At 41.3% G+C, this 24,851-nt stretch overlaps 1 protein-coding gene across 4 annotated transcripts in view; it reads right to left on the reverse strand.

The window, feature by feature from the left end:
• The window catches only part of INPP5A (inositol polyphosphate-5-phosphatase A), a 1,124,564-nt gene that overhangs the window by 151,333 nt on the left and 948,380 nt on the right, over positions 1–24,851 (reverse strand). For 2 of the 4 annotated variants that reach the window (XM_029609981.1, XM_029609985.1), the window contains one exon: positions 13,540–13,593. The exons of the other annotated variants lie outside the window; for them this stretch is intronic. In XM_029609981.1, coding sequence (XP_029465841.1) covers positions 13,540–13,593 — 54 coding nt within the window. The remainder of the gene's footprint in view (positions 1–13,539; positions 13,594–24,851) is intronic. 4 annotated transcript variants of the gene reach the window in all.

Here is a 24,851-nt window from a genome sequence, read left to right on the forward strand (position 1 = left end):
GCCATAGGAAAGTATTTTACACAGTAGGTACAGTATGATGGCATGCGAGGGTATGATTTACTATAAAATATAATACTTCTATCATTTGTGGAAACGTCAGGAGTACCCAGTACTTCCAAGATCTCACAGAAGTAATATACCAGCATGCTCCCTCTCTTTAGATCATCAGAAAAATACACTTTTTTGTTAAGCCTTCAGCTAGTGTTGTTCTTTTAGACTGGCACAATTGGGATCAATGCTCCTTCCAAGGAGTGACTAGGTGTGTGCAATTTTTTTTCTTGTGTGAGCAACAATTTTTTTAAACCAACAATTTTTGAGCGCCAGTATTAGCTCTGCATTTCTGTATATAGCACAAGGAAAAATGTATGTGAATGACCATGTAAAACCTGTGAGTGAGGCTCCACAATGTATGAACAACTGCTCAGGTGCTTAAGCTTAGAGGCAACTATGATTGGGACCCCCCTTCACCTACCAGGCTGCTATCACGTCTCCCTCTGTAGCATTCCCAATCCCGGATGGCCCAGGGGGCAGAATCCTTGCCAGGGGAGCAGAAGCCAGCATGGCCACTGAGTCACTAGTCTCCTAGTAATGCAGTTTTATCAGTTTTTAAATTAAATTTGGATTATGGAGAGTATACATACCTGGGGATACAATTGAAATGAAACATAACTCACTGTTCCTTCTAACCTGTGTGGGGAAACAGACAGATGCCTAGCTGCTTGATGTGCTCCAACTCTCTTGCAATTTCAACTGCACAGTTCTCATTCACAAAAATGAAATTTCTGATCTGTTAGTTAAAATTTGTAACCTATCATTAAAATCATCTATTGTACCTGAAGACTGGAGGGTGGCCAATGTAACCCCAATATTTAAAAAAGGCTCCAGGGGCGATCCGGGTAACTATAGACCAGTGAGCCTGACTTTAGTGCCGGGAAAAATAGTGGAAACTATACTCAAGATCAAAATCATAGAGCATATAGAAAGACATGATTTAATGGGACACAGTCAACATGGATTTACCCAAGGGAAGTCTTGCCTAACAATTCTGCTTCATTTTTTTTGAAGGGGTTAATAAACATGTGGATAAAGGTGAACCGGTAGATGTTGTGTATTTGGATTTTCAGAAGGCGTTTGACAAAGTCCCTCATGAGAGGCTTCTACGAAAACTAAAAAGTCATGGGATAGGAGGCGATGTCCGTTCGTGGATTACAAACTGGTTAAAAGACAGGAAACAGAGAGTAGGATTAAATGGTCAATTTTCTCAGTGGAAAAGGGTAAACAGTGGAGTGCCTCAGGGATCTGTACTTGGACCAGTGCTTTTCAATATATATATATAAATGATCTGGAAAGGAATACGACGAGTGAGGTTATCAAATTTGCGGATGATACAAAATTATTCAGAGTAGTTAAATCACAAGCAGACTGTGATACATTACAGGAGGACCTTGCAAGACTGGAAGATTGGGCATCCAAATGGCAGATGAAATTTAATGTGGACAAGTGCAAGATGTTGCATATAGGGAAAAATAACCCTTGCTGTAGTTACACGATGTTAGGTTCCATATTAGGAGCTACCACCCAGGAAAAAGATCTAGGCATCATAGTAGATAATACTTTAAAATCGTCGGCTCAGTGTGCTGCAGCAGTCAAAAAAGCAAATAGAATGTTAGGAATTATTAGGAAGGGAATGGTTAATAGAACGGAAAATGTCATAATGCTTCTGTATCGCTCCATGGTGAGACTGCACCTTGAATACTGTGTACAATTCTGGTCGCCACATCTCAAAAAAGATATAGTTGCGATGGAGAAGGTACAGAGAAGGGCAACCAAAATGATAAAGGGGATGGAACAGCTCCCCTATGAGGAAAGGCTGAAGAGGTTAGGGCTGTTCAGCTTGGAGAAGAGACGGCTGAGGGGGGATATGATAGAGGTCTTTAAGATCATGAGAGGTCTTGAACGAGTAGATGTGACTTGGTTATTTACACTTTCGAATAATAGAAGGACTAGGGGGCATTCCATGAAGTTAGCAAGTAACACATTTAAGACTAATCGGAGAAAATTCTTTTTCTCTCAACGCACAATAAAGCTCTGGAATTTGTTGCCAGAGGAGGTGATTAGTGCAGTTAGTGTAGCTGGGTTAAAAAAAGGTTTGGATAAGTTCTTGGAGGAGAAGTCCATTAATGGCTATTAATCAATTATACTTAGGGAATAGCCACTGCTATTAATTGCATCAGTAGCATGGGTTCTTCTTAGTGTTTGGGTAATTGCCAGGTTCTTGTGGCCTGGTTTTGGCCTCTGTTGGAAACAGGATGCTGGGCTTGATGGACCCTTGGTCTGACCTAGTATGGCAATTTCTTATGTTCTTATTCTAAGATAGTGGGAACATGCCCAGTGGCCAGATGGGTGTCCTGGTCCCCCAGACAACTTGAGGAAATACCGATTATACGAGCTATATTCATTTCAGTTTAGGACTTTAAGGTATGTGAACTTAAGCTGGTCTTGGAACAAAGCAACCCCGTTATGGACCACTTCTGGAGTTGTGATATGCTATTATGTAATGGTATGTAATTCTCTAAATTATGAATACTTTAGTCATGCAACAACAATGTCTATTTACTACAAAGTCATAAGCGACAAATTTAAAACCTTTCTTCAAGGACTTATAAATTCTTTTGTTTTGCCAACAGAAAAGCTTAGATAATAGAGATTAGAAATAAAAGCCTGACTAGGGTGTCAGCTATTCCAATTTCTTTAAGAATTTTATCATTACTTCAACTTCTCCTCATACTAAAGCACATTTTAGTTTTTCTTTTACAACTTTCATTGTAGCTTAGAATCTAAAGTTTTCCACATTTTAAGCTTTAATCACATGACATTACAACAAAATTGGAACACCATATTTGCCAGCATGGACACAATCCAAACAAGATACAAATCAGTGTTCACTGAACTTAGGAGAACCAAAGGCAGCAGTGGAGATTCATTACAGTGCTTCAATTTAAAGAAACCGTGCCTTCTACACATGAGAAACTGAAATTGTACCAAAAAGGAATACAGGATCAAACAGACAATAGTGTTTTAATGGGTCTGTTTAAAAAAAAAAAAAATCAGCAATTTGTTTTCTAAAAGGTTAAAAACAGGGAAAGGGTAATTTTAAATAGTGTGTATAACTCAGCACATACATGCATAAGTAGCTGCACCTAAAGTTAATGCCTGCATTCTTTAAACTGTGCAGCAGTAGCCAGTTCCTAAAATACTACATATCACTGCCCCAAAAGTATGCACATGTTTTAGTAAATGCACAATTTTTTAATGCAGGGATATGCATTATTTATATATCTATTTTATGTTCAATCATTTTTATTAGTATTTAAATATAAAATCAACTGTTACATTACCTTCTCATGGTAATTTGTAACATACAGTATCGATATTTGCTCCAATAATTAGAAATAAATTAATAACAATTATACAATTATTCTAACTATAATATTATTTCCTTCATTCTTTAGGTTCTATTTCAAAAAATATTAAAAATATTAGTATAACAGCAATGAAAATGAATTCTCTTCCCTTCCCATCATTCTCCAAAATGAAATAAAAGGGTAACATATCAACATATCACAATTTTTTTGACAATTCTTAATAATGTAAATGATAATCATTACCATAATTAAGAACTTAGAAATTACAATCTTTTTATTTAAATATAAACTATCAGTATTATTAATTAGATCCAAAGATTTAGCTAATTTTATTTTTCATTAGAAAAGTATCAAAGATCATATTGCGAGTTTTATTTGGCAGAGAACTAATATAGGGTTGCCATAGTTGCAGACATTTGTCCTAACTCTATGGTTTGCCATCTTGCCTAGACACACATTCCATTACAATCATCTGATGCAGTTGATTTCTCCACATTTATTTGATTAGGTGCTATATCATCTAGCCATTTGCACAATATGTATTTTCTAGTTATTAGAAGACACTTCTGAAGGAAAAGGTTAACATTTTTCTTTAGGAAAATTTCTGATATTCCCAGTTTAAAGAGTTCTAATGATTTAGGGCCTGATCTTAAAAAAGCATTTACTCGAGTCCGTTTGAAAAAGTGAGCATAACTGAATGGTCAAAGGAACTGAATGCAAATTTTTTGTTAATCCCCCAAACTGAATTCAAACATCTAACCATGTAGAAAGGCAAAAAAAAAAAAAATCACAATTTTCTTTTTTTTTTTTCCTTTTTTCTTTATTGCTTTTAAACACAAATACAAGCATCCACTTGTTTAGGAAATCTTTAAGATACAGTTGTAGAAATAAATTTAACAAGAAATACAATTAATCAGAATATAAGTTTACCCTGTACTTATATCAATAAAGGAATTACAGGAGAGCTTAAGAATAAAGAGCGACAATCATCAAGAAATATCATCAAATACATAAGGCTACCTGATTAGACACCCCAACACATACTATCTGTTTATACACCGGAGCAATCATGTTTAACTAGGGTGAGAATGCATGTCCAAAAAGGTTCTTAATTGTGGCGGCTCAAAAAACACATACCTCTGCCCCCCCAGAAGAAATACAACATTTACATGGAAACTATAATTTAAAAAAGGCTCCCTTTTGTTGCACTTCCTTTCTCAATGCAAGAAATAATTTCCTTCTTACTTGTGTTTTTTTACAATATCTGGATAACAACGTATCTTTTGACCAAAAAATAAAGTTTGATTATTACGAAAATATTGTTTGAAAACGTTATTTTTGTCCATTAAGAAGGCGAATGATACCAATAGCGGTCTCCGATGTGAGACTACCATTTCTTGAGAGGACTCCAGTAGAGTAGTTAAATCCGGTAATACATTTTCTTCCATATTTCTTGAGCTGTTACATTGGGGTACAAATAATACGCCTTAGTAATAACTGGTTTAACTTCCTTGGGTATCTTAAAATCCTGGGAGGCATACAACTTAAATATATCCACAGGTGATATATTTCGAAAAACTGGAAAGTTTATGAATCTCAAGTTATGTGCCCTCAGGCTATTCTCAATCTTTCCCAATCTCATTGATGTTTCACTTTCACTCTGTACTAAGTTAAGCTGAATTTTCTCCATTGCAGCAATCTGGTTCTCAGTTTTTTCTAATTTTGCTTTTTGCACTGCAAGTTCATTTACATTTTATTTCACATTATTCTTCACATCTCATACCTCATTCGTCAACCCCATAATAGCCTTCTCAAGAGATTGAAGTGCTAGCCATATAGAGGAGAGAGTTATTTCTTCATTGGGCTGCAGTATAACTTTTTTGCAAACTTACCGGTCTTCACATTCCCTTCCCCCATATGGTGCTTCTCCGTCACCATTTCCCGTTCCTGGCGCACCTAGCATTACAGCGGTATTCAGACCCCCTCCTCCATTACCTCCACGGGGCTCTGGTTGCGCTTGCTCTTCGATGGTAAATCCAATGGATGTTTTCGAATGCCCTGCCGCTTCTAGCTCTCCTCGAAGATCTCTCAAGGGCTCAGCGGTATCCTGCTGACTCATACTTGCACCATAACCGGGTGGTGTCGTCCTCCTCGGTGATCCGGGGCTCAATGATGTTTCGGCCTGCGGTGTTAACCCACGCTCCTCGGGTTCCACCTCTGCGGCCCAGCCTCCCGGCGTTGGTGGGGGAAGGGTTGCAAAGAAACTCCTGATCCGGGGTTGAGTTGTTTCCAACGGCGTGGAAGTACTTTCACTACACCGGACCAGAGCTTTTTGCTTTGTATGGGGCATAGCCACTGCAGAAATAGGTGTAAGGAATAGAATCAGATCGGAGCCTCCTGCAACCACATCTATTCAGGACGCCATCTTGGAAAGCTCTCAAAAAAAAAAATCACAATTTTCTAAACTAAATTTACTTTTCAGATCTTGAAGTGTACAAATTATCTGTCAATTTAAAGAGAAAAAATTCTTTCACTATCAGTCCATGCTTTCTCCATTTACAAAATATTTTGTTGGAAAATCTTGGTTCAAATTCAGAATTACCTTGCAGAGGCAAGAAAATTGAATAGTTAGGAAAAAGTCCTACCATTTTCTTTGCTGTAAACCAATCCCATTTGACCAACTTAATCAATAAATAATTTTTTATTAAATCTAGATGATATTTTACTTTGTAGGGGATAACATAGCTAAGAGACAAATGACTCACCATTTGACATTCAATATTGTGGCACTATATATTGACATTCCCAAAATCCAATATCTATTATGTCTCAGATACGTTTTGTTATAATTTCTGATATCAGGAACAGATAGGTCTCCCTCACTATAAGGCAATGTTAAGTTTTCACTGGAAGCCTAGGTTGCTTTCCTTTCCAAATAAACTTAGACATAGCTTAGCTTAATTAATTGTTGGCATTTCAATCTTTCATATTATCAATGGTAAAGCCATTTAGGTAACACCACCAATTAAATTAGCATTATTCGCCCTATGAATGATACTGAAAGATTTTGCCAACTCATTAAAAGATTTTCCAAGTTCTTAATACCAGGAAAAATAATAAAAGATGAATTTTAAAAGCCAGGCATGCACCAAAATTGGGAGATGTGTGTGCATGCAGGACATGTGCATGTCCACCCGATTTTAAAAGCTGCCAACATGCGCACTCATCTCCTGATACCTAAATATTTCACTTGGAATGAAAAAGGGGTGTGATGTGGGCATTCCGGGATGGGACCAAGAGAAGTGCGCGCAAGTACTTATGCGCCTGGGTGTGCGTCTAGGTCCACTGCCGGATAACTTTACTTCTGCTATGGAGGAGGTGTACGTTTAAACCTCCCCCACCCAAAAAACAGGCATCCCTGAGTGGTTTAAAGGGTTTGGGACAATTGGAGGGAGTGCAGGCCAAAGTAATTTGGATTTGGAGGAGCAAGCTCTAGACTGGGCGAACTGTTGGACAAACTGGTGAAACTGATCACGGTGTGGATGTGTGCCAGTTATAAAATTCCCCCACTTGTGCGTCTCATATCTGGATGTGCGTGGCTGTGCACGCTCAGTTACTAAATAGGGTGCACACATATGCACGCCTAGGCTATTTTATAATATACGTACATTTGTTATAAAACAGCCGCAGCCCTAGGTGCATACCAACACACATGCGTCAATGTGCGCCCCTTTGAAAGTTAACATCCCTGATCATAAATTGCTACCAAGTCATTTGAAATGTTAACCCCCAAATATTTAATATATCCTTTAGCCCACTGAAATGGAAAAAAAATCTCTATCCTTCTTCCAGTGCCACACTTGGATCCAGGGCTACTGACTTATCTGCATTTACTTGAAAGCAAAATATTTGTCAGAGTTCTCCAATACTGTCATAATTGCTTGAATAGAATTTTTAAGGTTAGAAATAAATACAAGTATATCATCTGCAAATAGAGTTAACTTAATCTCCTCCTTACCTATAAGAATACCTTGAAATTCAGGTGAACTAAGCAATTTACTCACCGGTTCTAAAGTTAAAATAAAAAGCAAAGGAAAAAGTGGACAACCTTGTCTTGTTCCTCTAGACACAGAAAATTCCTCAGATCATTTACTAGAAATGCAGCCTTGGGATTATTATAAAGTATTTTAATTCTATCTATTAATTGGCCTGATATACCAAATTTGCCTAGAGTATACATCAAGTAGTTCCATGAAACTCTATCAAAAGCCTTTTCAGTATCTATACTAATCAGCAAAGTTTCAGTTTTGGTTGTGTGCAAAGATCCTATATCTGCCAGAACTTTCCTCACGTTCATCATTGAATGTCTACCCTGGACAAATCCAACCTGATTTTCAGATACAAACAAAGGTAAAATTTGTTTAAATCTATTTGCAATAATCTTTGTATACAATTTAACATCTTGATCAAGGAGAGAAATGGGGTGATAGAAGCTTGGCTGTTCAGGGTCTTTCAGGTTTTGGAATTAGTGTGATCCAAGCTTTATTAGAGGCTAGCAGCAATCTACCAGTTGCTTACCTGTAACAGGTGTTCTCTTTGGACAGCAGGATGTTATTCCTCACATGTGGGTGACACCATCCGATGGAGCCCGGCACGGAAAACTATTGTCAAAGTTTCTAGAAGCTTTGAACAGCACACTGAGCATGCCCAGCATGCTGCTATCCACACGAGGACCCCCTTCAGTTTCGTAACATAGAGAAAAATACGAGTGAGAAAAAATAAAACAACAAATCATGCAGAGAACCCAACTCCTTGGGGTGACGGGCGGGATTTCTGAGGACTAACATCCTGCTGTCCTAGGAGAATATTGTTACAGGTAAGCAACTGTGCTTTCTCCAAGGAAAAGCAGGATAGTAGTCCTCACATATGGGTGAATACCAAGCTCCAGGCTGTCTCCATGAATAGGAGAGACCAACAGATGCCAAACAAGGTGCCAACGGGCACAACACAACTTTGGCTCTGCTGGTTGGCAGGATACTGCCTAGCATCAATGAGGGGCACTAGGCTGGAAGAGTTGGGTTCAGATATGGAAAAGATTGCGCAGGACGAACTGACCAAATGCACTGTCCCATCGCCCATCTTTGTACATGCAGTAGTGAGCCGCAAACATGTGAACGGAACTCCACGTTGCGGCTCGACAAATCTTGATGAAGGTGACCTGCTCGCAGATGAGGCACCAATGTCACTGTGGCCCACACAGAGTGAGCTTTGATGCGGCCAGTCAGCTGAAGGCCTGCTTGCGAGTAGCAGAAGGTGATACAATCTGCCAGCTAGTTGGATAAGGTCTGCTTGCCCATGCCATGCCCAGCCTATTGGGATCAAAGAATACAAAGAGCTGAGTGGACTGTCGGTGCTCAGCTGTATGATCTAAGTAGAAAGCCAGAGCCCTTCTGCAGTCCAGGATATGAAGAGCCCATTCCCCTTGGTGGGAATGAGGTTTGGGAAGAAGCTGGGCAGAACAATAGACTGATTGATGTAGAAAACAGTCACTATCTTAGGCAGGAATTTAGGGTGTGTACACAAGACCACACAATCATGAAATAAACTCGTGTATGGCTGGTATGTGACTAGGGTCTGAAGCTCATTGACCCTATGTGCCAAAGTAATCACCACTAGGAAAATGACTTTCAGGTAAGGAATTTCAGATTGCAGCAATGCATGGGCTCAAAGGGCGGACACATGAGCCATTCCAAGACAATGTGAAGGAACCAGGATGCAGTAGGTGGCCAAAGAGGGGGCTTCAACTGAAGTAAGCCCCTCATAAAATGACCCACCAAGGGCTACATGGATATTGGTGCACCTGTGATGCCTTGATGGTGCGCGCCAACTGTGCTGAGGTGGACCCAGACTAAGCTGGTTTGAAGCCCAGACTCTGAAAGATGCCACAAGTAGTCCAACAGATTGGGGAGGGGGCATGTGAATGGATCCAGTTCATGTCCCACACACTAGATGGAGAATTGTCTCCATTTCAAACTGTAGGACTTCTTGATGGAAGGCTTTCTAGAGGCCACCAGGACCTGGGAGACACTGGTCGACAGGTTCAGGGGCTGGAGAATCATGTGCTCAACATCCATGCCGTGAGGGCCAGTGCCTGGAGGTTCGGGTGGTGCAGGGTGCCCTGGTCCTGAGTGATCATATCGGGTGCAATCCCCAGTCAAATGGGGTCCCTGATCGACAGATCCCAAAGGAGAGGGAACCAGATCTGTCGGGGCCAATAAAGTGCCACGAGGATCATGGTCCCGCCGTACTTTTGAAGCTTCAGCAGGATCTTCAAGAGGAGTGGGAGAGGAGGATATGCGTACAGCACACCCTTCCCCCAGTGAAGGGAGAACGTCGTGGGCCAGATGGCTGCTCCCCGGTGACAGGGAGCAGAACCTGTCCACCTTGTACTTGTACAGGGAGGTGAAGAGATCCACCATCCACGGTACCCCACTGATGGAAGATCATGGCCACCATCCTCTGTTTGAGAGACCATTCATGCAGCTGAAAGGAGCAGCTCAGCTGGTCTGCCAGCATATTCAGAGTCCCACGCAGGTATGTCACACACAGGGACATCCCCTGTGAGAGCGCCCAGGACCACACCTGCACCGCCTCACAACAGAGGAGTAACGACTCCGTGCCTCCCTGTTTGATGATATACCACATTGCTACCTGGTTATCCATCCTAATCAGGACTTCTTTGTGGGACAAACGGTCTCTGAATGCCCACAGAGTGTAGCGAATTGCCCGGAGCTCCAGAAAGTTTATCTGGCAGTGGGCTTTGTTGGCAGTCCAGAGACCCTGCGTGTGGAGGTTGTCCATATGGGCACCCCAGCCCTGAGGAGAAGCACTGGTTGTGAGTTCCACTTGAGGCAGAGCAGCTTGGAAGGGAATTCCTTGCTGCAGGTTGGAGATTTTCTCCCACCAGGACAAAGATGCCCTCAAGGGTTCTGTGACTGAGAGAGAAGTCTCGAGGTCCTGGGAGGTTTGTTGCCACTGTGCCTGCAAGGTCCACTGTGCCCTTCACATGTGCAAGTGGGTGAGAGGGGTAAAATGGACTGAGGCCGCCATATGGCCCAACAAGCTGAGCAGGAGGCATGTAGTCACATGCTGGCTGCTGCGTACGAAGGTCACCAGCGAGGTAAGGGCAAGATCCAGTCACGAGACAAAAATGCCTTGGACTGTACCGTGTCCAACCTGGCTCCTATAAAGTCCAGTTGAGAAGATGGCAGAGTTGAGACTTGGGGTAGCTGATCACAAACCCAAAGGATTGCAGCATCTGTACTGTTAGGGTCAGAGCACTCAAGGCCCCCTTGCGGGAATTGCTTTTGACCAACCAGTCGTCTAGGTATGGGAAGACGTGAACTGCCCAATGTCAGAGGTATGCAGCCACCACCACTAAGCATTTGGTGAAGACACGAGGGGTGGAATCTAGCCCGAAAGGCAACACCTTGTATTGATAGTGCACCTTCCCCTCCACAAAATGGAGATATTTTCTGTGGTCGGGGAAGATGACTTTGGGAGCATAAGCCTCCTTGAGATGGAGGGAGCTGAGCCAGTCTCCTATTCTGAGGAGGGGTATCAGCGTACCCAGAGAGACCATCTTGAACTTTTCTCTTAAGAGAAATTTATTCAATGCCCTGAGGTTGACAATGGGGCGCAAGCCCCTGCTCCTCTTTGGTATAAGGAAATACTTCAAATAGAACCCTCGGCCCCACTGAGGGTGAGGAACAGGCTCTACCGCTCCTGCTGCGAGGAAGGCAGAGGGTTCTGTCCAAAGTAGGTCCTGCTGAGTGGATGAACCGCATGATGGACATGGGGGCGTGGTTCCTGGGAGCTGGCTGAAGATGATTCAGTACCCCTGATGAACAATTGGTCCAAAGTGATCTCCTCCTAGTGATGGGTGAAGCTGAGAAGCCTGGCTCCTACTGGGGAATCTGGCATCAGGGGTATGCTTGGCTGACTCATACTCCCTCACCGCCAATCAAATCCCAGTAGCCGGGGCTTGTGGGGCTGCTGGCTGGGCACATATTGTTGGCGAGGGTGGCCTCTAGAGCTAGTGCGTAGCGTGCAAGCTCGGGAGGCCAAAGGATAATATTTTCTATGCCTTTAAAAGGACTTCCTGGAACTGGGCCTGGAAGATTTCCTGGCAGAGGAAGGGGCGTCAGAAGTGCTAGCAGAGAGCTGTTGAAGGGTGTCTTGGTGGTCCTTCAATTGGGCCACTGCATCCCGGACCTTATCCCCAAAGATGTTGTCACCTGTGCAGGGGAGGTCAGCTAGCTTCTCCTGCACATTTGGACGGAGGCCAGAATCCCTGAGTTAGGCTATCCTATGGGCACTGATGCCCACAGTGGCTACACGAGCCACAGTTCCAAAGACATTGTAGGTAGAATGCACCTCATGCTTGCCAGCCTCTAAACCCTGCAGGACAATAGTGGAGAGCGCCTCCTGTAGCTGCTGCGGCAGGGTCTCTGAAAGATCCTGGACTCACTTCCATAGTTTCCGGTTGTTCTGAGTCATGTACAACTGGTAGGTGGCAATATGGGTGATAAGCATAGTGCCCTGGAAGATCTTGCCACCCAAGGCATCGAGCTCCCTATGTTCTCGCCCCGGAGGGGCAGAGTCGAGAGTATGAGAGTGCCTGGCTTTCTTGAGGGCAGACTCCACACAACAGACTGGTGGGGAAGGTGCTGCTTTTCGAACTCCATGGCTTGCTGCACCAAGCCTTCCTATTGACAGGGGAGATGGTGACTGGATCTCCTACTTCCGAAGGAGGTGGTTCTTGAAGATGTTGTGGATGGCAACCGCCATGATCTCCCCTTAGGAGCGTCGACAAACTGGAGAACTTCCAGCATCTTGTGTCGCTCATCCTCCTCCCATGAGCAGTTGGAAGGAGATAGCCTCAGCCATGGCCCTGACAAACTCCGTGAAGGAAAGATCCTCAAGGGGGGGACACCGACGCCTTTCTTCAGGAGGGGAAGGCTTGGAGAGGGGGGTTGTCTGAGTAGTTGGAGGAAGATTCAGTGGAATCATCCCCCCATGGGTTGTAAGGCCCTTCCTTCTCACTAGGGCCAGCACGACGTGGGCGAGGCCTGTGGGGGATATCAGCCCTGGGCTCTGACGGCTTCGGAGGCCTCACAGGCACTGTAGGAATCGACTGTTCCCCAGGCATTGAGGGCATCAGGAATGCGGCACCGGTCATGTTTTCCTCCTCGGAGGATCCGATGATCGGGATAACTCCAGAAGGGGGTATCGGTGGCCGTTGGGGGATCGAAGGCACCTCAGGCACAGATTGTGTTGGAAGGACATTCAGACGCTCAAGCAGAGGTGCTAGGATAGACAGCGGAGGCTTCGGCACTGACATGGGGGCTTGTGGCATGATCGGCTCAATGCTCTGAAGAACTCTGAGCACTGCAGTCTGCACCCTGCGGTCCAGCTCCTCCTGAAAGTCCACTGAGGCCAGGACTGAGGAGGGGGACAAGGCATCACCAGTTCTTCCTCAGGTGGCATGGTGCCTGGCAAAGATATCGCTGGGGAATGCGTGGGACTCCTGGGAACATCGAAGGATGGGGCCTCCGATGGTCAGAGTTGCTTTGGTGGCAGTATGGCCACCACCGGTACCATGCTGGAATCAGAGCTGTGCACCAACGGCAACCAGTGGCGATGCTTGCGGGATCTCTCACAATGCTCGACCCGGTCTTTTCCCCAGCGCCAAGGCATCAGAGGATCCCGATGTTTGGGACACCAGTGAGATCATGGGGGATCGATCACCATCCCCGCAATCCTTTGAAAAAGTGGAGAGAGGAGTAGGAGAGGAAGCATATGAAGGGGCTCCCTGTGACCCCTTGGCGTCGATGACTCCAACGTGGGTGTGGATGGAGCAGACTTGGAAGAACCAAAAAGCTTCTCCGTCTTATCCATTCATGCATGAAGGCATTTGGGAGTAATCTGATCACACAGGCAACACCCACGAACGTTGTGCAAGGCCCCCAAGCAGAGGATACAAACCTCATGCGGATCCATGATGGGCACTGGTCTGCGGGCACAGACAAAAACCGGATGCCATAAAAGTTACCTGGCATGTGGTCGATGATCGGCGGTCATCGAGAGGCGATGTGTCAGGAATCGACTGCAAAAAAGCGAAAAAACAGCAACTTTAATCTCCCATGCGAAGAGGGACCCTACAATGGAATCGGGAAGACTACACTTTTTTTTAGCAAAAAACAAGAAAAGAGTGGAGCTCCACGAACCGCGAGACAACTGCATTGTGGAAAAGAAGAGACTGAAGAGGGACCTCGCATAGACATGTGGATAGTAGCATGTTGGGCATGCTCAGTGTGCTGCTCAAAGCTTCTAGAAATTTGACAAACGATTTCCATGCCGGGTTCCATCGGATATTGTCACCCATCCTGCTTGTCCTAGGAGAAGAGAAGGCACTAGAAATTCACCTAAGAACATTAGAAATTGCCATGCTGGGTCAGACCAAGGGTCCATCAAGCCAAGCATCCTGTTTCCATCAGAGGCCAAACCAGGTCACAAGAACCTGGCAAGTACCCAAACATCAAGAAGATCCCATGCTACTGATGCCAGTAATAGCAGAGGCCATTCCCTAAGTCCACTTGATTAATAGCAGTTATTGGACTTCTCCTTCAAGAACTTATCCAGACCTTTTTTGAACCCAGCTACACTAACTGCACTAACCACATCCTCTGGCAATAAATTTCAAAGCTTAATTGTACAATTAGTCTTAAATGTGCTACTTGCTAACCTCATGGAGTGCCCCTTAATCCTTCTATTATCCGAAACTGTAAATAACCGATTCACATCTACTCATTTAAGACTTCTCATGATTTTAAACACCTCTATCATATCTCCCCTCAGCTGTCTCTTCTCCAAGCTGAACACCCCTAACGTCTTCAGCCTTTCCTCATAGGGGAGTTGTTCCATCCTCTTTATCATTTTGGTTGCTTTTCTCTGTACCTTCTCCATCACAACAATATCTTTTTTGAGATGCGGCGACCAGAATTGTACACAGTATTCAAGGTGTGGTCTCACCATGGAGTGATACAGAGGCATTATGACATTTTCCGTTTTATTAACCATTCCCTTCCTAATAATTCCTAACATGCTGTTTGCTTTTTTGACTGCTGCAGCACACTGAGCCGACGATTTCAAAGTATTATTCACTATGATGCCTAGATCTTTTTCCTGGGTGGTAGCTCCTATTATGAACCTAACATCATGTAACTACAGCAAGGGTTATATTTCCCTATATGCAACACCTTGCACTTATCCACATTAAATTTCATCTGCCATTTGGATGCCCAATCTTCCAGTCTCGCAAAGTCCTCCTGTAATGTATCACAATCAGCTTGCGATTTAACTACTCTAAATAATTTTGTATCATCTGCAAATTTGATAACCTCACTTGTCATATTTCTTTCCAGATCATTTATAAATATATTGAAAAGCACCGGTCCAAGTAAAGATCCCTGAGGCACTCCACTGTTTACCCTTTTCCACTGAGAAAATTGACCATTTAATCCTGCTCTCTGTTTCCTGTCTTTTAACCAGTTTGTAATCCATGGAAGGACATTGCCTCCTATCCCATAACCTTTTAGTTTTGTTAGAAGCCTCTCATGAGGGACTTTGTCAAATGCCGTCTGAAAATTCAAATACACTAAATCTACTTGTTCACCTTTATCCACATGTTTATTAACCACCTCAAGAAAATGAAGCAGATTTGTTAGGCAAGAGTTCCCTTTTGTAGATCCATGTTGACTGTGTTCCATTAAACCATGTCTTTCTATATGCTCTGCGATTTTGATCTTTAGAATAGTTTCCACTATTTTTCCTGGCACTGAAGTCAGGCTCACTGGCTTATATAGTTTCCCAGATCGCCCCTGGAGCCCTTTTTAAATATTGGGCTTTCATTGGCAACCCTCCAGTCTTCAGGTATTTTATAAAATTTAGCACTTAAGCTATCTGGGCTAGGGGATTTAAAGTTTTTAAGTTCACTAATTGCAAATTGTATTTCATACACAGTAAAAAGAGCATTTACATTTTTTAATTGTCTCTTTGTAATTTGAGGGAGAGATAGATATTTAAAAAATTGCTCTCTAGATTCTATATCATCCAGTTCTGAGGAATATAATTTTTGATAAAAATCACACAGCAAATCACTTATTTCTTTACTGGAGTGATGCACAATCCCATCTTTATCTTTAATTTTTGTTATATATTTAGTATTTCTTTGATCGTTACTTAGATTCGCTAATAATCTACCAGACTTCTTACCAAATCTATATGGTTTACGATGAAAAATAATTTGCTAAATTGTCCTTACTCTTATGTAATTGTTTTTCCAAATCCAAAATCTTTTTATTAATATCAAGTTTTCATCTAGCCGTAAAGGCCATAATTTCATCTCACATTATTGCTTTAGCTGTTTCCTAGAACAGAATAGGATCTGTAGCTTGTGCTGATTAAATTCTGCAAATTCTTTCCATTTTGTAACTAAAAAGTACTTAAAGACTGGATCTGAGTGTTTTTTTTTTTTTTAATCATCTCTGTATGAGAGATCAATCAACAATGGAGCATGATAAGAGATAGTTAAGGAGCCAATGTCTGCATTACTTATTCTGGAAAATAAAAAGGTGGAAACAAAATTATAATCTATTCTACACTGCGTCATGTGTGCTCTAGAGAGATGTGTAAAATCTCTTTCATTTGGATGTAGTATTCGCCAAATACCTACCATTTGTAAATTGTTGCATAAAAATAGAATACCTTTACTATCATGACATCACTTGAATGTTTTACCCAATTTATCCATTGCCTGGTCTGCTATACAGTTAACATTTCCTCCCATTACCAATGGAAAATCATCTTTCAAAATGTTTTGTTCCAATAAAGTAGAAAAAACTCTGATCATAAGTATTACTCTTAAGAAACTACTTGTGCCTGTACTTCCGAGCATCAGTTCACCGAGACTGCCACCAGCTGACTCAGACTTTAATCAGTTCACCTGCACCTTTCTATGACTTGCTCAATACATCCCACCCAAAAATCGAAGACAGGAGAGAAGTCAGATTTAATCTTTGTGACTTTACTAGTAGGTGTAAAAGCATGTGTGTCCCTTTCATGATGTATGTGCATGCTCTGTTTATAAAATATATAAATGTGAACGAACATCCAAAACCCTGCCCTGGAATGCGCACGAAACTCCCCTTCATACATGCACGCTTTTCCATGCAGTAGTGACAACATGCATGCACTCCCACATTTCTGAAAACTCGCTTACCAGGCAGACACTACTTATGCACATATGCGCTGATTTGAAATGTGCCCTTTTAATTTAGTGCAATCTCAAAAACTACCAAGCAGTTCAATCTCTCTCATTCCTACACTTTAAATCACTATTGGCTATGCTACTAAATGAAGCAACACTGGCTTGTTAACTAGGCCCAATGAATGACTAGTAAAGAGGCATAAGACAGACTGAGAAATGCTCTGACCTGTCACCCACTATATTTAGGATCCCAGAAAATTATGTTCTAAATAGTTTTGTTTTTTTTTAAATGCCATTTCCAAGTCTATATTGAAAATGGAGCTGCTGGAATATATTGTTTTCCTTTCACTCCCTAAACCTTCAACTTGCTGTAAATTAAATTTCAATTCTGCAGCATGTGGGAATCATTGCTGCCTTATCTTGAAGTCCTGAGCTTGAGACATTGAACTATTAGGATTCCTTTGCCAATTATATTTTTGAATTATCTGTACAAATTTAAACTAGAACTCAATGACTTTCATTTTTATTTACAGTAGACTGATTTAATTTAACAAATTACTTTAGAATGTGTTTCAGTTCATTTCAAATGAAATGCAGCAAACAAACCAGACATTAAGCTAGAACTCTGTCTGAAATTAGTTATCCAGTTTATAAAGGGTTTTTTTCCTGAAAGCATTGCACTACATATTATTACATTTAATGATACACAAACTAGAACAGAAACAAACACCGTACATAAAATTACATGGGGTGGCACACATAGTAGTTAGCTCTTTATACCACTATGGGAGGGCTAATAACTCGAGGTGAGGTTTTGGTGGTGGGTCTATGGTTTGGGGGCCAGTTTTACATGCACAGTGAGATGTACGAACAGCACAATACAAATCAGTGAAGATTTTACATGATTTGGAATGAGGAAAGTCACACAAAGATGAGATTTCTACAGTGTTCTCTCGCCCTAGCTTAATGCACTCTCTACCAGGATACTATCAAGCTAGAGCGAGAGAACACTGTAGAAATCTCATCTTTGTGTGACTTTTCTCACTCCAAATCATGTCAAATCTTCACTGAATTGCATTGTGCTGTTCGTACATCTCACTGTGCATGTAGAACTGGCCCCCAAACTCTAGAACACCACCAAAACTTCACTTCGAGTTACTAGCTTGCCCTTCTATATTTATTATTTATTTATTTAAAGTCTCTTCTATACCGATAGCCGTTTGCACATCGTATCGGTTTACATAAAACAAACAACTTTTGGGCAAGGCCCTTACAAATAATCGTACGACAAGTAACAAATGAAAAATAAAGGGGAAAAGTGTGTTAAAATGTATATGTTTTAAGACTCGGAACTAAATATGGGGTATCATATGCATTTACAATAACAGGAACTATAACTAATGCTGAGGAGCATAACAATGAAAATACGACAACTATAATACAATAAAATACAATGTACAGGAGCCAGCGTTCTTAAGGTGTTCTTAATCATTTTCGAAGGATGAGGTAACAGATCAACTACTCGAATGCTGTTAGGTATTTTTTATGGGGGGGAGGGTAAAGGGGGTAAGCTTGCAGGAACAGCCAAGTTTTAAGTTTTTTTTTGAATTTAGGAGTGGAGGTTTCAATGCGTATAACAGGAAGCAGGGAATTCCATATGGTGGGGCCAGCAAGGGAAAATGCTCTGCTCATGGTGGAGGAGAGTTTGATAGATTTGATTGATTGTGTGCGGAGAGTTCCTTGGAGGGCTGGGCGAGTAGGTCTATTGGAAGTGCGGGGGAGGAGAGGGGGGTTGATCCAGTTGAGGTTTGCATTTAACAGACTTTTATGGATGAGGGAGAGTGCTTTGTAAAGTATTCGTGAAGGTATTGGGAGCCAATGGAGTTCGATAAGCGTGGGAGTAATGTGGTCCCTTTTTTTTTTTTTTTTTTTTTTTTTAGAGTTTGCCAGAATACGTGCAGCGGCGTTTTGTAATAGTTGTAACGGTTTGGTGTGCGTTGAGGGGACGCCAAGGAGGAGGGCGTTACAGTAGTCTATTTTAGAAAGGATAATAGACTGAAGAACTGTACGAAAATCAGAAAAGTGTAGCAAAGGTCTGAGTTTTTTTTATCGTTTGTAGCTTAAAATAGCAGTCCTTTATGATAGAGTTAATAAATGGTGGTATATATAAATTCATCTATAGTGGTATAAAGAGTTAACTACTATGTGTGCCACCCCAGAAGCTCTCTGTCTCTCTCTTTCCACTCTCTCTGCTTGAAAATGCCAAAATGGAATTTTCAATATTTATCTCAAATTCCACTTCGGGCATATCACAGAGCTTAACACCAGGAAAAAATGTGTAGTTATTTCCAGCATTAAAAACGTGCGAAAATGCCCATCTTTTTCATTGATCCAACCCAGAGCCCTAGACCACTACAAAAACCTCACCTTGAGTTACTAGCTGGCGCTCCTATAGTGGTATAAAGAGTTGACTACTATGAGAGCCTTATAAAGTGTCTGTCTCTCTCTCCAGCCCAAAAGTGAGAAATGCCTGTCTGGGCACTTTGCAACTTGCGAAGTGCAAAATATCACAGGTGTGTTAACTAGCCATGCCCCTTTTCCTTATTACGGGTGTTATTCATGTGAAAATTATCTCATTTTAATGAATCTAGGCCTTAGTCTAATTGGGCAAAAGAGCTGTCCTAAAATTATCCACTATTAAATATTCCTCCAAAGCTAGTGGGATAAATTTATCTGGCTAACTTTGCTATCCAGATTGTGTCTGAATATGAACTTCTAGGCTTCTTGTTTTTATTTCTTTTCTTCCATTTCTTAGCCACATAAATTCAACTTAAGCCCTCAGAAGGACATTTGCAAAAGACTATATTGAATAAAATGTTACAGCATACAACAAAGCTCAGGAAGAGCAGTGTCCAAAACTAAACCATGAAGCATACTTTCTCAGGACTGGATTTACAAATAGGACAGGCATAGGAAAGTGACAAATTTCTAGGGGTTCAAAAATTCCCATTTGCAAATCTCTTATCCTTCCTGCTTCCTGTATGGATCTTCAATTCTGCCCCTCCTGACACTGATTTTCAATTTCTTCTGCCTCTATCCTTAACCACATCTCTATAATATATACATATCATAAAGACCGTTGTTTGTCATGTATGTTTGCCTTGACTAGAATGTAAACTCCATGGAGCAGAGACCGTTTCTTATATGGATCTGTACAACCCTGCAAAAGTCTAATAGTGCTATACAAATAAGCAACAGTAGTAGCAGTAGCAATCCCACCTTCTCCCATGTAGACCTCTAACTGCTTCAACCCCCTGAACAGACCTTCAATCTTCCCTCTCTGCCTGTAAGCATCTATCTCTGAATTTCCATCTCTTCTGCTGCTAACCCTCAAACTCCTTTGTTTCTGCAGCTGCAGACTGAATAAGCACGGAGGTTGAGTCAGCCCACGCTAAGAGCTTCTGTCTCCCACATGGATGCCTGGAGATGAGACCACTGGTGCATTGACTGTAGGCTGACTCAGTCTCCATGCTCACTCAAACTTCTGTTCTTACTGGTGCCACCACTGGAACCAGGAGATCTGGGGAGGGAGAGATTACAGGGCTGCATGGGATGGTGGGTACGGAGGAAGAGGGGAGTGATTTGAGATTTGGGAAGCGGGAACAAGGGGAGTGGATTCAAAGTTTGTTAGGGTAGAGAGGAGAAAGGAAGAGAGTTGAGGTTTGGGGGGGGGGGGGAGGGAAAAGGGGAGTGATTTGAGGTCAGGAAGAGCAATTAGAGATTTATAGGAAAAGAAAGTGGAGTGACAAAAGATTAATGCAGGTGGTGAAGGAGTGGCTAGGGGGAAGAAAAGTGATTCAAATTTTTAGAAAAGGCAGAAGAGGGGGAGTAATTTGAGGTTCACAGCAACAGAAGTGACGTGTAGCAGCACTGCCAAGGGTCATCAAAAGACTAAATCTGTCACTGATGCCCCTTGGTTTTCACCCAAACTCTGACCGTGTCTAACTAACCTAAACATTTAAGCCATGAAAAACTAAACAAGTAATTTAAGAAGGATAATTAATGAGTTATGTATAGGGAGAGTAATTTTGAAATAGCTCGCATAGGGATAAGGTCTGTGGGCATTTCTTATCCTGTAGTCTGAATTTTCAAAATGGACTTACGAGCATAGGTCCACTTTGAAAACTTGGGTATATGCGCACACACATCCGTGCAAAATGTGACATCTGCTCCTGAGCAAGAATAACTTTGTATGTGTAGATTTACATGCAAGCTTTTGAAAATCAAAAGTATTTCCATAAATTATCACTTTCCCGAGCCCCTGGAATGCCTCATGAGTGCAAGTAGAAGTAGGCACATACGTGGGTTTCGCTCCTACTTTTACCTGCACAACTCCCCGATGGATTTCCAAAGGCCATTTATGCGAATAAAACCAAACTTTATGCACCTAAATTCCTTTTGAAAACCAGGCCCATGTGTGTTATTTATGTGAAGTTATTATTTTCCTTTTTTGCACATTTACAAGCAGTAACTTTTGAGGCAGGTGTGGCATAAAGCTATTAAAAAAAAAAAGCACAGAGATAGAGCAGCTTTTAAACTAGAACAAAGGGGAAAGCAGACAGTCACTCGGCAGCGCATGGTTCGGAGAGAGGTATCTTCAAAGGATACTAATGATGCATTAGAATTAGGGCATCCTGACAGTGAGGTTCCAATAATTAGAAAAGCAGTCCAAGTGCCTGTAACTAAAAACTCACCTGAGCAAAAAAAAATTCTAACTTATCCCTATCAATTAAAAAGCAGAATGAAAATACAAACAAAAAACAAACTTTGAAATGTTTGTATGCTAATGCCAGAAGTCTAAGAAGTAAGATGGGAGAATTAGAATGTATAGCAGTGAATGATGACATAGACTTAATTGGCATCTCAGAGACATGGTGGAAAGAGGATAACCAATGGGACAGTGCTATACCGGGGTACAAATTATATCGCAATGACAGAGAGGAGCACCCGGGAGGCGGTGTGGTGCTTTATGTCCGGGATGGCATAGAGTCCAACAGGATAAAGATCCTGCATGAGACTGAATGTACAATCAAATCTTTATGGGTAGAAATCCCTTGTGTGTTGGGGAAGAGTATAGTGATAGGAGTATTCTACCATCCTCCTGGCCAAAATGGTGAGATGGATAGTGAAATGCTAAGAGAAATTAGGGAAGCTAACAAAACTGGTAGTGCAGTAATAATGGGAGATTTCAATTACTCCAGTATTGACTGGGTAAATGAAACATCAGGGCATGCTAGAGAGATAAAGTTCCTGGATGGAATAAAAGACAGTTTTATGGAGCAATTGGTTCAGGAGCCGACGAGAAGGGGAGCAATTTTAGATCTAATTCTCAGTGGAGCACTGGATTTGGTGAGAGAGGTAATGGTGGTGGGGCTGCTTGGTAATAGTGATCATAATATGATCAAATTTGAATTAATGACTGGAAGGCGGACAATATACAAATCCACGGCTCTAGCGCTAAACTTTCATAAGAGAAACTTTGACAATATGAGAAAAATAATTAGAAAAAAACTGAAAGGTGCAGCCACAAAGGTAAAAAGGATGCAACAGGTGTGGACATTGCTAAGAAATACCATCCTAGAAGCACAGGCCAGATGTATTCCATGCATTAAGAAAGGTGAAAGGAAGGCAAAATGATTAGTGGCATGATTAAAAGGTGAGGTGAAAGAGGCTATTTTAGTCACAAGATCTTCATTCAAAAATTGGAAGAAGAATCCATCAGAAGAAAATAGGATAAAGAATAAGCATTAGCAAGTTAAATATAAGACATTGATAAGACAAGCTAAGAGAAAATTTGAAAAGAAGTTGGCCATAGAGGCTAAAACTCACAATAAAAACATTTTAAAATATATTTCTGAAGCAGAAAGCCTGCAAAGGAGTCAGTTGGACTGTTGGGTGATCAAGGGGTTAAAAGGGCACTTAGAGAAGATAAGGTCATCATGGAAATATTAAATGATTTATTTGGTTCACTGTTTACTGAAGAGGATATTGGAGAGATACCCGTTCTGGAGAAGGTTTTCATGGGTGATGATTCAAATCAACTGTACTAAATCACAGTGAACCTGGAAGATGTGGTAGGCCTGATTGACAAACTGAAGAGTAGTAAATCACCTGGACTTGATGGTATACACCCCAGGGTTCTGAAAGAACTACAAAATGAAATTTTAGACCTATTAGTAAAAATTTGTAACCTATCATTAAAATCGTCTGATGTCCCTGAAGACTGGAAGATGGCCAATGTAACCCCAATATTTAAAAAGGGATCCAGGGGTATTCTGGAAAACCATAGACCAGTGAGCCTGACTTCAGTGCCGGGAAAAATCATGGAAACTGTTATAAAGAATAAAATCACAAAACATTTAGAGAGACTTGATTTGATGGGACACAGCCAGTATGGATTTACTCAAGGGAAGTCTTGCCTCACAAATCTCCTACATTTTTTTGAAGGGGTGAATAAATATGTGGACAAAGGTGAACCGGTAGATGTGGTGTATTTGGATTTTCAGAAGGTGTTTGACAAAGTCCTGCATGAGAGGCTTCTAAGAAAACTAAAAAGTCATGGGATAGGAGGTGATGCCCTTTTGTGGATTGCAAGTTGGTTAAAAGACAGGAAACAGAGAGTAGGAATAAATGGTCAGTTTTCAGAGTGGAAATAAGTAAAAAGTGGAGTGCCTCAGGGATCTACACTTGGACTGGTGCTTTTTAATATATTTATAAATGATCTGGAAAGGGGTACAACAAATGAGGTGATCAAATTTGCGAATGATTCAAAATGCATCGGCCCCTTAGCTGGCAAGGCATAGGCTGAAAAATGGACCCCTAAGTGCTCATGTCATGTAGCCAGACAAACACACCATTATCACTAGTTAGGTTTAAAGTTATCTGGCTAAAGTTAGCTGGATAATTTTAGACTTTACCGGATTATGCAGAGTAGTTAAATTTCAAGCAGATCGTGATGAATTGCAGGAGGATCTTCCGAGACTGGATTGGGATTCCAAATGGCAGATGAAATTTAATGTGCACAAGCGCAAAGTGATGCATATAGGGAAAAATAACTGTAGTTACTCAATGTTAGATTCTATCTTAGGAGTTACCACCCAGGAAAGAGATCTAGGCATTATAGTGGATAATACATTGAAATCGTCAGCCCAGAATGCTGTGGCAATCAAAAAAGCAAACAGAATGTTTGGAATTAAGTAGGAAATGAAAAATAAAACGGAGGATGTCATAATGTCTCTGTATCACTCCATGGTGAGACCGCATCTTGAATACTGTGTGTAATTCTGGTCACTGCATCTCAAAAAGGATATAACTGCATTGGAGAAGGTGCAGAGAAGGGCGACCAAAATGATAAGGGGCATGAAATACATATATATATATTATCCTATATATTAGGTATCTCCTAATCATGGACACCACACCAAGTCCTTTTTTAAGACTCTGCAACGGAACAACTATCTTTGAGTTCAAAAAATTCATTTCTATATATATATTTGGCACTGTTAATACGCCTTTATTCTACATTAAATAGTTATACTGCTTATATTAAATAATATAATTTTTATGTATTACCAGTTAAACTATAATTTATTTTATCACTATGTTAAATTGTCATCTAGTTAAATTGTCATCTAGTATTACCAGTTAAACTATAATATTTATTTATCACTATGTTAAATTGTCATCTAGTTATATTGTTCCATATGTTCTACTGTTCTATGTAAAGCTCCGCTCTCTGTTGGGCAGTTCATTGTTTTATGTAAACCGGAGTGATTTGTAGTCCCTACAAGAACTTCGGTATATAAAAATTAAAAATAAATAAATAAATAAAATGAAATGGCTGCCCTAAAAGGAAAGGCTAAAGAAGTTGGAGCTCTTCAGTTTGGAGAAGAGATGACTGAGGGGGGATATGATAGAAGTCTACAAAATCACGAAAGGACTTGAACAAGTTAATATAAATCGGTTATTTACTCTCCTAGATAATAGGACCAAGGGGCTTTCCATGAAATTAGCAAGTAGCTCATTTGAAACAAATA

This window comes from Rhinatrema bivittatum, chromosome 7, assembly GCF_901001135.1.
Source record: "Rhinatrema bivittatum chromosome 7, aRhiBiv1.1, whole genome shotgun sequence".
Lineage (NCBI taxonomy): Eukaryota > Metazoa > Chordata > Amphibia > Gymnophiona > Rhinatrematidae > Rhinatrema > Rhinatrema bivittatum.